The sequence below is a fragment of the Barbus barbus genome (assembly GCF_936440315.1).
Source record: "Barbus barbus genome assembly, chromosome: 6".
NCBI classification, from domain to species: domain Eukaryota; kingdom Metazoa; phylum Chordata; class Actinopteri; order Cypriniformes; family Cyprinidae; genus Barbus; species Barbus barbus.
Window position 1 is genome coordinate 33,179,051 of NC_136734.1, and position 14,233 is coordinate 33,193,283.

The following is a 14,233-nucleotide window of genomic DNA, read 5'->3' on the forward strand; positions in this document are numbered from 1 at the left end:
ACCATCAATGGAAAGCTTATTTACTTTAAGGTTTTGTGGTCCAGGTTTGGAAATTTTAGTCTGGAAAAGTATGGATATATTAGCCATATCACTCTGTAGTGGAGGATTGAGGTTTACCGGGGTGACACAAGCAGACAAAGAAGTTGTGTGCATTTCACAGCAAACAGAGCTCCCTCCTCACCTGGAGACCAGGGAGGAGCTGGCGGATTTCATGATCATAGGTGGAGCTGGCAGATCAGCTGGCCTGGGCAGAATTAGTGGATCAGGCAGCCACGGCGGAGTAGGCAGAGCAGAAGACCTCCACGGTGGCAAAGGCAGAGCTGGAGATTACCACAGCGGTACAGGCAGAGCAGAAGAGCTTGAACTTGAGGAGCATATCTCCCCCTAAAAAGTGTTTAGGGGGTTCTGGAGTAGCCATGTTGGATCCTCTTCCACCTCCCCCACAGTAAAGGAGGATCCGCTGAGTTGGAGAGTGAGCTCCACAAACTCGCAGAAGGTCCCTTGAGGACCATAACAGAGTAGTTGTGATTTTAAATGTTTCATTGAATCCAGTACAGAAGAAGGTAAGGGTGAACTGTATGGAAAATTAATGTGGTATGCCAAGTCCAAAACCTCACATGTGTGGTCCTCAAGGGAATGCTCACCCTGGCGCAGTAGGAGAAGCTGCATACCTGCTAGATCCTAAAGGTGAGTTGTGTAATGTTGAGGAGAAGCTGGGGAAAACAGGCAGAGGCTAGGATCTATAAGCATGGTTTTAATGAGAAAATGAGAACAAACAATAGGCCAAAAACACAGCAAAAAAAAAGAAAATAAAACTAGAGGTACTAGAATTAGAAATAACCAAGTTACAGTTGGAGCAGCAAAAACTTGGACAAGAACTTTAAATTCCATTCAACATTGTTGCTCTGAATCCAAGACTATGTCATTGTCACATTCAACTAGGGGTACTGTTGAGTTCTTCAAACAATGAATGGAGGATGTTAAATGCTAGCTTTTCTTTATTTCATTTTTCCCAAGCCAATAAATTGCAGAGTGCACATAGGTGCAAAAACATGAAAAATTCCAAAGTGAGAAATCTCTCAAGTAAAACAACACAATCCAACTTTAAAATACAAAAACAAACAAACAAACAAAAATAAAATCTTGGATCAGCTATAACAATGATTCAATCAGAATACTCCTCAGTAGCTACCGCACAGTAGTCAAAAAAGACTCCCTGACTGCTTCATTAAGTGAGAATTTATACACATGGGTTCAACCATTTCTCAGAAGCTGTAATATCACATGCAACAAAAAAATCAAGTAACACCATTTCCTTCAATACACCAATATCAATAGCACAATATACCATATTTAAATTCAGCAAAAATTATAGAAATTCAAGTGCAAGAACTCATAAAACAGTTTCCACCCATACTTGGTATCTCCCACTCCCCATGATGCAACACATCAAAGGTATAAAAAGACTGACAAAAGCCCTTAGGAGTCTTTTACTCAGTTCAAGATTGCCACCACTATATATGCTGATCCTATCCTATTACCTAGTCAACAGAAAAGCTTAAGTGTCCAAAGGTTTTAGTGTTCAGGTGGCCAGTCTGAACACAATGGTCTAGTTGCAGGTGTGTAAATGTGTGTGTGTGTATAATCCATCTCTCCACCTTGCTGACACCTCACGGTAAATAAAGAGCTTTTAAAACCCAAGTATGTGTTCTTGTCCTAATACCAAAAGGGACTAGCTCTGTGACAGTCATAATTTCAGATGTCTTTAATTTAATTTAACTGTATATACTGTAAGTGTTTAACTAGAATATTCTAGTGTAGTATTTTTAGTACTATGTTCAGTATTTTCAACTACAATGTTATTTTTATCAATCATTTGTCAAACAATCCAGCATCCAGATCTATTTTCATCTCCTGCTTCTAAACATTAAAGCTGGTTCTTCAAGCACTTCTGGGTCTGAAAATGCATGATGCAAAATCTTTACCTTAAAACATTTGAATATGGATTAAAACTACACTGTTGTTAATAATTCTGTTGTCTTCCAGTTTATCATTATACCTTTGCAGAAGCATTGACTTTTCATTGTGTTTGATATGTAAACAACATTGATACTGTATGAGAAGTAGTTATTCATTTTCCAGTTGTGATATTGGGGGATGCCATGGCATTGTATCTTTTTTCTTTCATCAGCTCAATATGAAGGCCGTATCACTGTGTAATTGAGAACTGAGGCTTACCGATGTGATGCAAGCAGACAATATAGATTATGGCTGTGAGGTGTCTGGCAATGGTGAAATACACTGGTTAAGAAGATCCAAATGAGTTGTGTGCATTTCACAGCAAACAGAACTCCCTCCTCACCTGACCTAGGAAGTAAAAACATGAATATTCCAGGATAAATCTGGATTATAGTCTGATAATTTGAAATAAAATGGTTCAACAAACTATTTAAACGTCATAAAAGCTTCCTCAGCTCAAAAACAAACTATCCTGCTACAACAGCTCATTCCAAAATGGTTAGATGTTTGTAATCAGAAAATCAAACATTATATATGAACACCCACATTTACAGGAGGGAGGACAGAAACTATTATTCCTAAACACCTGAAGCTTTATGTTTTGATGACACATAACTAGCAATAAGTCCCTCCTATAACACACGATGGATGGAATGAATATTGTTCTTTCAGTGAATTGACATTGAGTTGAAAAAATGTCCTATAGTTACCCAGCCCTTGAGTTAAAAACAACCCAAATTGAGTTTTTTTTTTTAGATACCTTACACTTTTATTGTTTAGAAAGTGACCAATAATCTGTGACCAATATTTAATATGTAGATTGATTTCTCCTCTCGAAACGGTTTCTCAAGCAAGTTCCCTCATCACCGCTGCGCGTGAATATGACGAATCACAACAACACTACGGAGACCTGAGGAAAAGCGGGGATAAAGTCTAAAACCTGACTTGAAATAACCTAACAAATCAATCGGGGCTAAAGCGGTTTTAAACGACAATGTAAATTCACACAATCTAACTAATTTGTGCACGCTTATTCTTAAGAAGCCCTTAATGTCGATGGTGGGTCAAATCGATCCACCATGGCAAACAGCGAATATATTTATGCTGTTTAATGCATTTGAGACGTTTTCTTTCCCTCAGTGCATAACTGACATGTCACGAGTATAGTTTTCATCTGTAAATGTTAAAAAGTCATTTGCTGTCAGGAGTGGGTTTACGCGAGTGAACGCGTGCTGCTGTGCGCATGCGCGCTAAAATAGGAGCGCAATAATTCTGAGTCAAATATGCATTTTATGATAGCAGTAACTGTAAATTAACTATTGTAATGGGTAAATAAAATGTAAGCTAATACAGTCCTAATTACAAAGCTCAGATTAGTTAATGTGTGTTTCTTATAGCAGTTAAAATGTAGTTTTAATTTAGTGATTTTAACTTTTAGTTTAGTGATTGTTAATGCTTTAAAGAGCAGTGTTAGATTGTAATGTTATAATACTATCTGTTTTAACTATAAAAGGTACAGCTGTTATAAAACCAGAGAGAAAGGCTGCATGGCTTTGATAGTATGTGAGAGAGTCAGTGGTAATATCATTGCTATTGGTCAGTGTTAGAGGAGCTAATTTTAGCCAGCCCTGAACCAGATTAGCTTTCCAGCAAGTACCCACAGTGACTGAGGTTGATCTTTGTTAAATTTGCTTTATGGAACCAAATAATTTGACAAGAGTCAGGCTAACTGAAATAAGCCTGGCCTATTTGTTAAACTTGTTTTATGAAACAGGCCTCGAGGCGTTAGAAGTCAGAATGCACATAAGTTAATTTATGATTTGCTGTCTGTCTGAACCAAAGAAATAAAAGCGATCATATTTTTTCCATTGGATTGTATTGCATCGAATCGAATAGCATTGTATTGAATCGAATCGAATCGAATCGTACTGCATTGTAACAGGGGTGAATTGTATCGCATCGCATCGCTATGCTGCTTCATGTGTATCTTCAATGTATCGTATCGTTGGCTATGCATCGAGATGCATATCTTATCGGCTTCAGTTATGGAGATGCATATAATATAGGTCACAGATTATTAGTCCATTTCTAAACAATAAAAGTGTAAGGGTATCATTAATTATATATAAATAAATCGTTTTTTACCGATGCAAATATGTTAGAAACGATGCATCGCGATACAAATGCCAATTTGTAGCCGATGCACACTTTTTAAACCAATGTACCGAGCAAATCGGGGAATCTTCCCATCCCTACTAAGTATGCATATAGAATACACAATAAGGATGTGTATGCTACGGTTTGAACTCCCAAACCGGTTTAGCGTATTCGGAGAGGTAGCTGCATTTGTGTGTGTGTTTTTTTTTTTAGCTGGTTTGTCTTTCTTGAACCTGCGTTTACTCTCATGACGTCACGCAGCGGGTGTGTCTTAATGTGGTGTGTAACCAATCGCACGCGGTCCAGGTAACACAGTATCACTCGGAAGGGCGTTTGGTTTCAACCTTTCATCTTATCTTGACTCAGCTGAGCTTTGCGAGGGCATAACGAAACCACAACTTCCTAAAACGTCTCATAACGTAATATAAAATCAGTTTGTTTTTTTTATTTATCTTTGAAAAATATTTTGAATAATAATATAAAGGAATATTTTGTTTGGAGCATTTCAAAGTGGATATGTTGACCTTCGTCTTTGTGTGCCTCTCTATCTCAGTCACAGGTAGGAATCCATGTTTTCAGTCTTTGAATCATGTTTACATTTCATTTTTATTACGTCCTGTTATTGACCGATGTCTTCTGTGAAATATTCAGTCTAAACTTTTAATATAGAAAACTTATATATATATATATATATATATAAAAAACCTGTTAGGCCTATATTACTAAAACATTTAATCAGTGATTTCTCATTTTATTTAATTAAAAATGCATTATTATTTGCGTAAAGTGGCATTTAAAGTTTACATTAGGGTTTATTTAGTGTAGGTCTGCAAACAGAGAAAACACTGTGTATTTGTCTAAGTGTGGCCTTGTTTAACCAGTTTCTTATTTAATCGTTCTTGTTGAGATGAGGTATTTCCGAGTAACCAAGAAGCCAAACCGGTTCTAACTTTAGTATGATCATATTTACATTCTTAAGCAATGGCTCAAATGAATCAGTGAACCGAGTCAACTAAGAGCAGTTCGAAATATGATTAGATACAGCGCTTCATGCATAGCAAAATTGGGTATATCTGCTTGTTACGGTACCTAATTGTAGTAACTTAAGTTGTGTATTTAGGTCGAATAGAAACAGCATTTTAAAAATAATTGTATTGCTGTTTAAATGTGAAAAAGAAGGCCTTTCGCGGCTCGACGGTATCACCTGGAGAACCTGTTTTCCACCTTTCTTTCCCATCCCCCATCCGAAACCCGAGCTCAACCAGGAAATTGTAACAGCTGAAACGCAATCTAGGACGCGTGAACGAAAGAAAGAAACAACAGTAAAGCCACAGCATTTTAATATTTTAAAAGTGTTATATTTTTATTATTGAATATTAGTAGTCAACAGTAACGCTGAAACGTCTAGGCTAATTGTTGATCGCATACACAACATATTATTGAGCAGACAGAGAAATTGTGTCATCATGAATTCAGAGTATTTGAGTATCGTGTTTGTTTATAGCACTTCCCTCAAGTCCACACGGAAAAAACAGAATGTTTCAGAATCGCAAATAGTCTGGAAAAACTTAATAATGGTGATTGAAGTAATCGTTAGAGCGACAAGCAATGTTTGTCCATGAATGTGAATTTGTCGTATATTGGTTATTTATCATATGGTTGACCTGATTATTTTTTTCCCCCAGAATGAAAAGCAGTTGTAACTGCCCTAATGTCATAACGTTTTTGGCAGTCATCTGTTGCATGTCTATATTTGTGGTCGAAAAAAGGGTTCAGTTTTTTGATGAAACCTCGCACATTTTGCCAGTGTCACAGTTAGTGTTTTAGCAAGTCTGATGTTTTTTTTTTTTTTTAAATGGACGTTGGACCTTTAGACCTATAATTGTTTCTCTTCTTGGTCTAGGTGACCCAACATAAGTGCAAGCATGTGCTTTGCTGACATGTTTGAAAGTTATTTGACAGGGGTACATTTTGAAATGTTTCTTTGCCATTTTCTTGCTTAAAAAGATCTAAAACACATTTGATATCAATCTGAAACATTTACAGTTGTGCCAACCTGGTTAGGGTGTCCAATGGGTCTATAGAACACATTACAAGATTACATGGGATATGTATAAACCTACTTTAATACAGTAGAAGTGTAATCGGTTTCCTTTGATGCTGAAATGTTCATAATTTGCATAGTTTCACAAATTACTTTCCTTTTTCTGAGCTCTCTAATGAACAGGGTTCTAGGTCACATGTTGCATTAGTTTGGTTGTGTTTGTCCTGAAGTTTGTTAGATAGAAAAATAAGTGGCCAGCCTAGATGAAGATGATGTCTGAGCATCGTTCCACTCTGCATACAGCTGTTAATGCAATTTATAATGTGTTTAATGTGAATTATTTCTGATTGATGTATTAAGGATTGAGTCCCTCTCTTTCTGTCTACAGGCCTGCATGCCGCTTTTACAGTTACTGTTGGTAATCCCTCGGTAAAAGTGAAAGAGAATGAGGGTAAGTTTCATTTTGCTTTTTGTGTTTGTTTGTCTTTAAATTATAATTATTTTGGTAGCACTTTATTTTACAGTCCTGTTACTCCTATACATACTTTGTTCCTATTTTAGTAATTACAATGGTAGGTAAAAACTAGGTACTTACCCTGAATCTACCCCTTCCGCATGTAGTTACCTTATATTACCTGTACTTTCTTAGGTAGGTACACTTTAAGTATATGTAAGTACACGTACTGTAAAATAAAGTGCAACCATTATTTCTATGAGTGAGGAGGCAGACAGATATAAATAATAAAGAATATATAATATAATGCCTACATAGGTTTGAATAGTAAGAAGAATTATTTGTGAGGTGTTAAAATTTATTAGGGAGTAAATTAAGTATTCAATTTTTGATGTGAAAAACATTTATGCACAAAGTATTATTTTTTTTAGGAGTTGACTTTAAATGTTCCTACACTGCTGACTTTGGGTCATCACCCAGAGTAGAATGGAAGTTCAGGGATCTCAAGGGCTCTCAAACATTGGTCTACTTTGATAACAAGCCAACTGGTATGGATAAAAACTTTACTGTTGTCATTCAGTTTATTGTTATAACCTTGCAGTAGCATTCTCTTATTTGTTTATGTATGAAATGTGAATGGAGAAAAATATATAGCATTGTGCATTATTTTTTCTTTCATTAGGTATGTATGAAGGCCGTATCACTGTGTATAATGGAGGACTGAAATTTAACAAGGTGACACGAGCAGACACTGGGGACTATGACTGTGAGGTGTCTGCCAATTCTGGATATGACGAGAAGACCATCAAACTCACAGTCCTTGGTAAATCATGTTGTGTGATATACATGAAAACTACCTGAGAACTGTCACTGATATATGTCATCATAAATCACAACCCTAGCTTGTAAACAACAAAACCTTCTGTTTCATCCTCATGTTGTTCCAAACCTATATGCATTTATTTTTCTGTGGAACACAAGATATTTTTAAAAAAATGGTACATTATGAAAGTCAGTGGGGTTTGGCATTGTTTATATTTAACAATGGATGGCATAGAATATTGCTCTGATGAATGATGCAATACACCAAACAGCCTTGTCATTCCCACTGTAATTCCCTCCACTACAGTGCCTCCTTCCAAGCCTGTATCCAGAATCCCTGCATCAGTCACAACAGGCAGTAATGTCCACCTGAGCTGCTTCGACGCAGATGGCTCCCCTCCATCCACCTATAGGTGGTACAAACAAAACACTCCCCTCCCTGAGGATCCAACCAAGTTCCCCAGTTTTAAGAACCTCACCTACAAGATGAACGTTTTCAATGGTAACCTGGTGAGTGTTCATCTACAATATTAGAAAATGCAGAATAGCAAGCATATATAATGAATGTGTGTGTATAAATTATGGAAGTTTGTTTTTGCCAAAGGAAAAAATAAAAAAGGATAATTTAGAATATTTATCTCACAAATCAGACATTTTTTCTTGCATTTCAGAATCTCACAAATCTCTTTTTTTCCCTCACAATTCTGATGTAAACTCACAATTACAAGATATAAACTCAGAATTCGAAGTCAGAAGAAATTCTGACTTTAGAAATGGAATTGCAAGAAAACAAATCAGAATTAAGAGATGTAAATTCAGAACTGAAAAAAAAAATAGAAAAAGAAAAATTCAAAATTTTGAGTTTATCGCAATTCAGAAAAAAGTCTCAATTACCTGTTTTTATTTTTATATACTGTGGTAGAAACAGGCTTCCATAATATATATTCACAACAAATGACTGAAACGTTTAAAAAATTCAGAATTATATATTTCTATGTATTTCTAGAATTTAAATGTCACTTTGAACTTGCCATTTGTTTGGTATTGTTTTGGAAGATTATAGATTATATTTGTAAAATCTATTTCTTTGTGTGATCAGGAGTTCCCGAGTGTGTCTAAGCTGGATACTGGTTCATATTTCTGTGAGGCCAGTAATGGAGAAGGTGCCCCTCAGCGTGGAGATGCAGTGCGCATGGAAGTCCGTAAGTCAGGGTTCTTACACAGTATGCAATTGATTTTTAGTATTTTAAGGATCTGGATAAGTATGGGAAAATGTTTGTGTTACTAGACTACTGCCCCTATTCTGTTGTCTTAAATATTCTGTGAAGGGCATTGGCGGTTTCAGTTTGCAACATGTTTTTGAAGCGTTGAGCATTGTAACCAATCACAGACATGTCTGTTGAGTGAGTGAAAACACGGTGTCCAATCAGATGTGTAGTTAGAGAGAATCCACTCAATATTGTTTGATGTACTGGAGTTTTTATTCAGCGCTATGGAACCAAGAAATTTTACTGGTGTTGGTACTGATTACTGAAATGTTGTTACTGTGACAACACTAGTTTGTAGTATTGTGAGAGTATCAAATTGTGAATTCAAGATTGTAAATTGAACCTTTAATTTAATTTGCTTTTCATTATGAAATATGGTCTGAAAAGTCTACAGAGATGTCTGGAAAGGTGCGCAATTTTGAAATGTAAATTGTGTTTTCCAGGTATGTAGCATTGTCATTGCTTTCAGATAACTGAACTTACAGTTCAGCATTCTAAAACTTTACAAGGCTTCTTCGACATTGTCACATTTGATCAGGTGTACCTACTCAAGTTTTTAAAATGCAGTTCAAAGAACAAATACAAATTCTTTGCAGGACAACAGATCTATTTTACAGACGTTTATATAGAGGAATCCCCCATGTTTTAGGGGAAGTCGTGGCCTAATGGTTAGAGAGTCGGACTCGTAATCGAAAGGTTGCGGGTTCGAGTCCCCGGCCGGCAGGGATTGTAGGTGGGGGGAGTGAATGTACAGCGCTTTCTCCACCCTCAATACCACGACTGAGGTGCCCTTGAGCAAGGCACCGAACCCCCAACTGCTCCCCGGGCGCCACAGCATGGCTGCCCACTGCTCCGGGTGTGTGTTCACGGTGTGTGTGTGTGTGCGTGCATTTGTTCATTACTCACTGCTGTGTGTGTGCACTTGGATGGGTTAAACGCAGAGCACCAATTTCGAGTATGGGTCACCATACTTGACAATACGTCACGACTTTACTTTACTTTTGAAGTTTTCTACTATATTTGGAAATTCAGTAATGTTGAAAAATGCTATCTTCACCTTTCTCAAGGCAGAGATGGGAATCCCATACAGTAGAAGTCGGTCTGACAGCACACAAGAAATTCAATGAATAATTCTTGATGCTGTAGATTTGCTCAAGTTATTTTCTTTGGAAATAAATTATTAGTTAGTAGGGTGCTAAAATAAAGGCCTGTTTCAGGATTTAAACGGGTCCTTAAAGACTTCAATTTAGTTGTATCAAATTTAAGGACATAAGTCTTAAATGGTAGAATAAAAGTCTTACTCATAATTTCAAGATGACTTAAATTTAGGGATGCACAAGGATTACGATATGGATAGATGAGGGGATCCGACTGCTGTCTTCAATTTAAATTTCATCTTGTCTGTAATGACTGAAAGTGTTCATGAGAGCAGCGGTTACAGGAGAAACGCTTTATTTCTGCGTTCCAAAAGTGCCACCTACTGGAAGAGAATGAATCAGCATTTTCAATAAAGCCATCTGCTCTTTTTGTTTAGACCAATGCAATAATCAACCAATATTTTTATGCAGCAGTCACTCAGTTGTAAATGTGAACCGGCGGATTGATAACAAGCTAATATGGCTTTTTAAAAATCTAAACGAGTAAGACAGTAAGATATAACTACATGTTTTAAATATAATAGATACTTTTGACTCATCCCATTTTATACAATTTGTGTTCACACCAAGGACAAAAACTATTGCTATAAATAGCTATAACTATAAAGTTTTAATAATCATTCTAATTCTATGAAAATACACATGACAGAAATCACTTTAATATTTTTTTCCAGGTGAGGAATAAGATAATTGACAGCCAATAAAAATCACTCAAGCATTTAAAGCAGCAGACAACATAATTGCTGCTTGCATGCTGCTTACAATAAACAACATTATTGCACACTTGTATGAATGCTGATGTAATTATCTTTAGACTTGACTCAAACAAGCCTTAAATTCCACTCTTTGGCTTGGATTGAAAATTCTCAATTATTCAAAAAGCAACATTTTGACCTTTATGACTTTCTAAAGAGAGAGAATCAGGTATGATTTTGACATTCCTGGTATTTACGTCTCTAACAGATGTCTTGATTTACTTTGTTTTGATGGTTTTCTTTGTTATAGATGATATAAATGTTGGTGGCATTGTTGCGGGGGTTATTGTGGCTTTGCTGGCAGTTGGATTGCTCCTCTTTGGTCTATGGTTTGCCAGTAAAAAGGGATATCTACCAAGTAAGTTCTCACTGCATAAGTGTGTGTGTTTGAGAGAGAAGGAAAGAGAGAGAGAGATAGGTTAACTATAATTAGAACCTCAAAATGATTGACTTATTTGCTTATGTGTTTTTTTCCACAGAAAAAGCAGAAAGGTAAGAGTTGATTTTCTTATTTGTGGCACACATAACCTCATTTCTGACATATGATACTATTAAAAATGTTCTAATGTAATAAATATATATAAATGATCTCTTGCAGCAAGCCAAAACAACAAGCTGTTTATACACAGCCCAGAACAGATGATATAGATGATGGGGATGTAAGTACAACATATCTTTGCTCAGTTGTGTAAATTATATTAATCAGATTTTTCTTTTCAATAGTTGATTTTGAATGTCCTTTTCTAATTGTGCCCTTTTCTACCAACAGACTAGTGGTAATGATAAAATAATTCTATTTACACTGTTTTGTTCGTCTGTTTCAGGGGGAATTCAGGCAGAAATCATCTTTTATTGTGTAGTCTGTGCTACTCTGCATGAAATATGGAGATTCAGTGCCGAGATACATTTTTTCTACAAGAATTTTGTACAAATCAGGATCAGTGTGTATTTGACAAGAAATGCCTTCCTACTTAGCTTATCACACTGGTTGACCAAGGAAATATCCAAAAGCTTTAAAGCAGCTATCGTAAATGTGCAGATTGCAGATTTAGATTTAGTCATTTCTAAATCTGTCTCTGTTTTGTAGAAATGAACAGAAATGTAATTTGTTGAACTATAATTAATCTGTGAGTGGAAAACAAACCTAAAGGGTTTAAGATCAATTCCCTATTAATAGAATTTGCTCTGATTACAAGTAGTTGTTTAGTTATGTGTGGACTAAGTTGTCCAGTGCTATTTTTACATGACTCTGCACTATGAGATGGAAACTTCTTGGGGAAAAGAAGGTACTATGAATGTTCCCCATTCAGGAAATAATGTCCCCTCTCTTTTATATAAACATTTGCTGTACATTATAGTCATTGATATGTTGTTTGTTTACTTCACTGGCATTGTTATGATACCGTACCTTGTGTGTTTTTATGCGTTTATAGTTTATGAAGTATAAATAGATCTTTGTCTTTTTATTGGATTTTTTAGAGATTTGAAATTGTGCTTCATTGACCTCTGTGAGTTATTCATCTGGGAACAAAGTACTAACCCCTTTTTTATCCCTGTTGTTTGATTGAAATTTGAATGTGTGACTTGATCCCATTCTTCTAATAAATTAAATTTACTGAATATGACTTAAGGAATATATAAGATGTTGACATTCTTCTGGTTTTCTGTCTTTCATGCAAAAAAACGATGGTGAATGTTAAATTAAGCAATGTTATTTGTGGTTGTCTCAGCTGAACAATATGACTCTGATTCTGGGAAATATCAATTCTCTATCGTGTAGGATGACATTTGGACATCTACAATGTTCTGAATATGACCGCTAGGCTGCAGTGTAGGACAATACATTATTTGCACAAGCAGCTTTGATTAGTTCATTCATCGATTTATAGAATGTATGATTTTTCAAGATTTGACTTTGCTCTCTTTTTGGGGGCTGGCCACATACAGCCCCTTCACACGATGCGTTCTGCGTTCTGCGTTCTACCTGCGCGCGGTTACATAAGAGCGTTCGACTGAATGTGAGCGAACGTCAATGACGATGATGATGCTTCTCACTGAACTGCGCTGCCTGCCATTAGAGCGCATCTGCTCAACGTCACCTTTCAAAACTGCGACTTTAAGGGTTAGGGGGCGGGGCCTGGCGGACTCCGTCTGCTGATAGGCTGCTTGCGCTTTCAGTCAAGCCCCATTCATAAATAAGTCATGTCTAGGAGGAACCAATGTAACAAGTATTGATAGATTTCGCTCGCGACGCGCCCGCTACAACATTTCTAACTATACTCCGAGCCGCGCGAGGCTCCGGCGAATTATATTTCTTCCCGTGGCGGACAGCGACAGCGGTGTTTGTCGAGACGCGGAGCAAATGAGATTGACTTCCGACTGGCGACCCCTTTCTCAAACTGTAATGACATGAGCGCTCCAGCAGGAAGGATCATTTTGTGTTTAGAAACATTGTAGCGCATCCGCCAAGACTTCTGTCTGTCAGACTGTGGGGAATAATGGAGCGTTTTTGTACAAGCTCTTAACGCAGATACTGTAGCGATCGATCCAATGTTTTAAGTGTGCGTCGTGTCCGTCCATTTGGACGCATCAAAGTAAGCAAATCGCTGTTCTGAAGCTGAACCATGGCAGCAAAAGAGGACCTATATGCCAAAGTTGCTCCGCGGATGCAGCGGCAGAACCGGCCAGGAACTGTCAAACATGGAAATAGTCTGGATGTTTTGCTGTCAATGGGCTTCCCTAAAACCAGGGCGTAAGTACCAGAGTTTCATCTCTCCCAGATCTCAGGCATCACGCAGCTGGAAACGTTATGAACACAAACGCATGTGATAAGGGCACTGCCAACCCCCTTGGAAATACGGCAGATACTTAAAACATGTAGTGCAAGTTGCTTTTGTGATGGCGTCGGTCGGGTTGTGTTATTGATTAACAAGACGAAATGGCATCAATCGCCAATGGGTTACTGAGCGTAAAGTTCTTTTCCTGTTGCCTCATTAAGCCGTTCTTATAAACTCGTCTTACATGTTCTGGGCTGAATCTGTCCACACAGGACATGTTCTGTTACATGCTCTGAGGTTGGCAGAGCTGGAGGTCAGAGCACCGCTGTCCATCGTATTGGCGTTGTGTCAGCGCATCCATAATTGCTGACAGTTATTTATTTTTTCTTTACAGTTATTTCCCTAGCATCATGGCACTTGAACATGCATTCGTAAGGAATCTAACAATTCCGATTGTATGAACGGTTTCTCAGTCCCTTTAGCAAATCAGAAATAAATGTAGTGCAGTTCTAGCAGATGGCGTGTTTGCACAGACTTTTAATTGCTTTTTCACAGAGCTGTTGTTTGGCACACATGCGATCTAATAATTGGTACTAACTGTTTACAAATTTTTCTAAATTAACAAAACTTAAAATAACATATGGTGACACTTTACAACAAGGCCTATATGGAGTTAACGTTAGTCAACAACTAAAATTAACTAACAGCGAGCAATTCATTTGTTACAGTATTGATTAATCTTTATTAACGTTAGTTAATAAAATACAGCTGTTGATTGTT

The 14,233-nt window shown here is 37.0% G+C and overlaps 2 protein-coding genes across 3 annotated transcripts in view; both read left to right on the forward strand.

The window, feature by feature from the left end:
• Positions 1 to 4,425: 4,425 nt before the first annotated feature.
• On the forward strand, positions 4,426 to 12,330 carry LOC306871072 (junctional adhesion molecule A-like). 2 transcript variants are annotated; one of them, XM_079418760.1, is made up of 9 exons: positions 4,426 to 4,735; positions 6,609 to 6,671; positions 7,106 to 7,222; positions 7,357 to 7,497; positions 7,804 to 8,006; positions 8,596 to 8,698; positions 10,927 to 11,053; positions 11,275 to 11,335; positions 11,501 to 12,330. In XM_079418760.1, exons 1-9 carry the CDS (start codon positions 4,693 to 4,695, stop codon positions 11,534 to 11,536), a joined length of 894 nt encoding a protein of 297 aa, XP_079274886.1. In that variant the 5' UTR covers positions 4,426 to 4,692; the 3' UTR covers positions 11,537 to 12,330. The 2 variants fall into 2 exon arrangements, 1 of the variants encoding a protein (XP_079274886.1); XR_013784311.1 differs by having other exon boundaries at positions 4,488 to 4,735; positions 10,927 to 11,168; positions 11,501 to 12,299.
• A 522-nt stretch (positions 12,331 to 12,852) lies between these two features.
• The window catches only part of LOC306870670 (ubiquitin-associated and SH3 domain-containing protein B-like), a 31,353-nt gene continuing 29,972 nt past the window's right edge, over positions 12,853 to 14,233 (forward strand). The window contains exon 1 of the mRNA XM_079418070.1: positions 12,853 to 13,428. Within this exon, the coding sequence (XP_079274196.1) occupies positions 13,301 to 13,428 (128 nt within the window). The 5' untranslated portion in view covers positions 12,853 to 13,300. The remainder of the gene's footprint in view (positions 13,429 to 14,233) is intronic.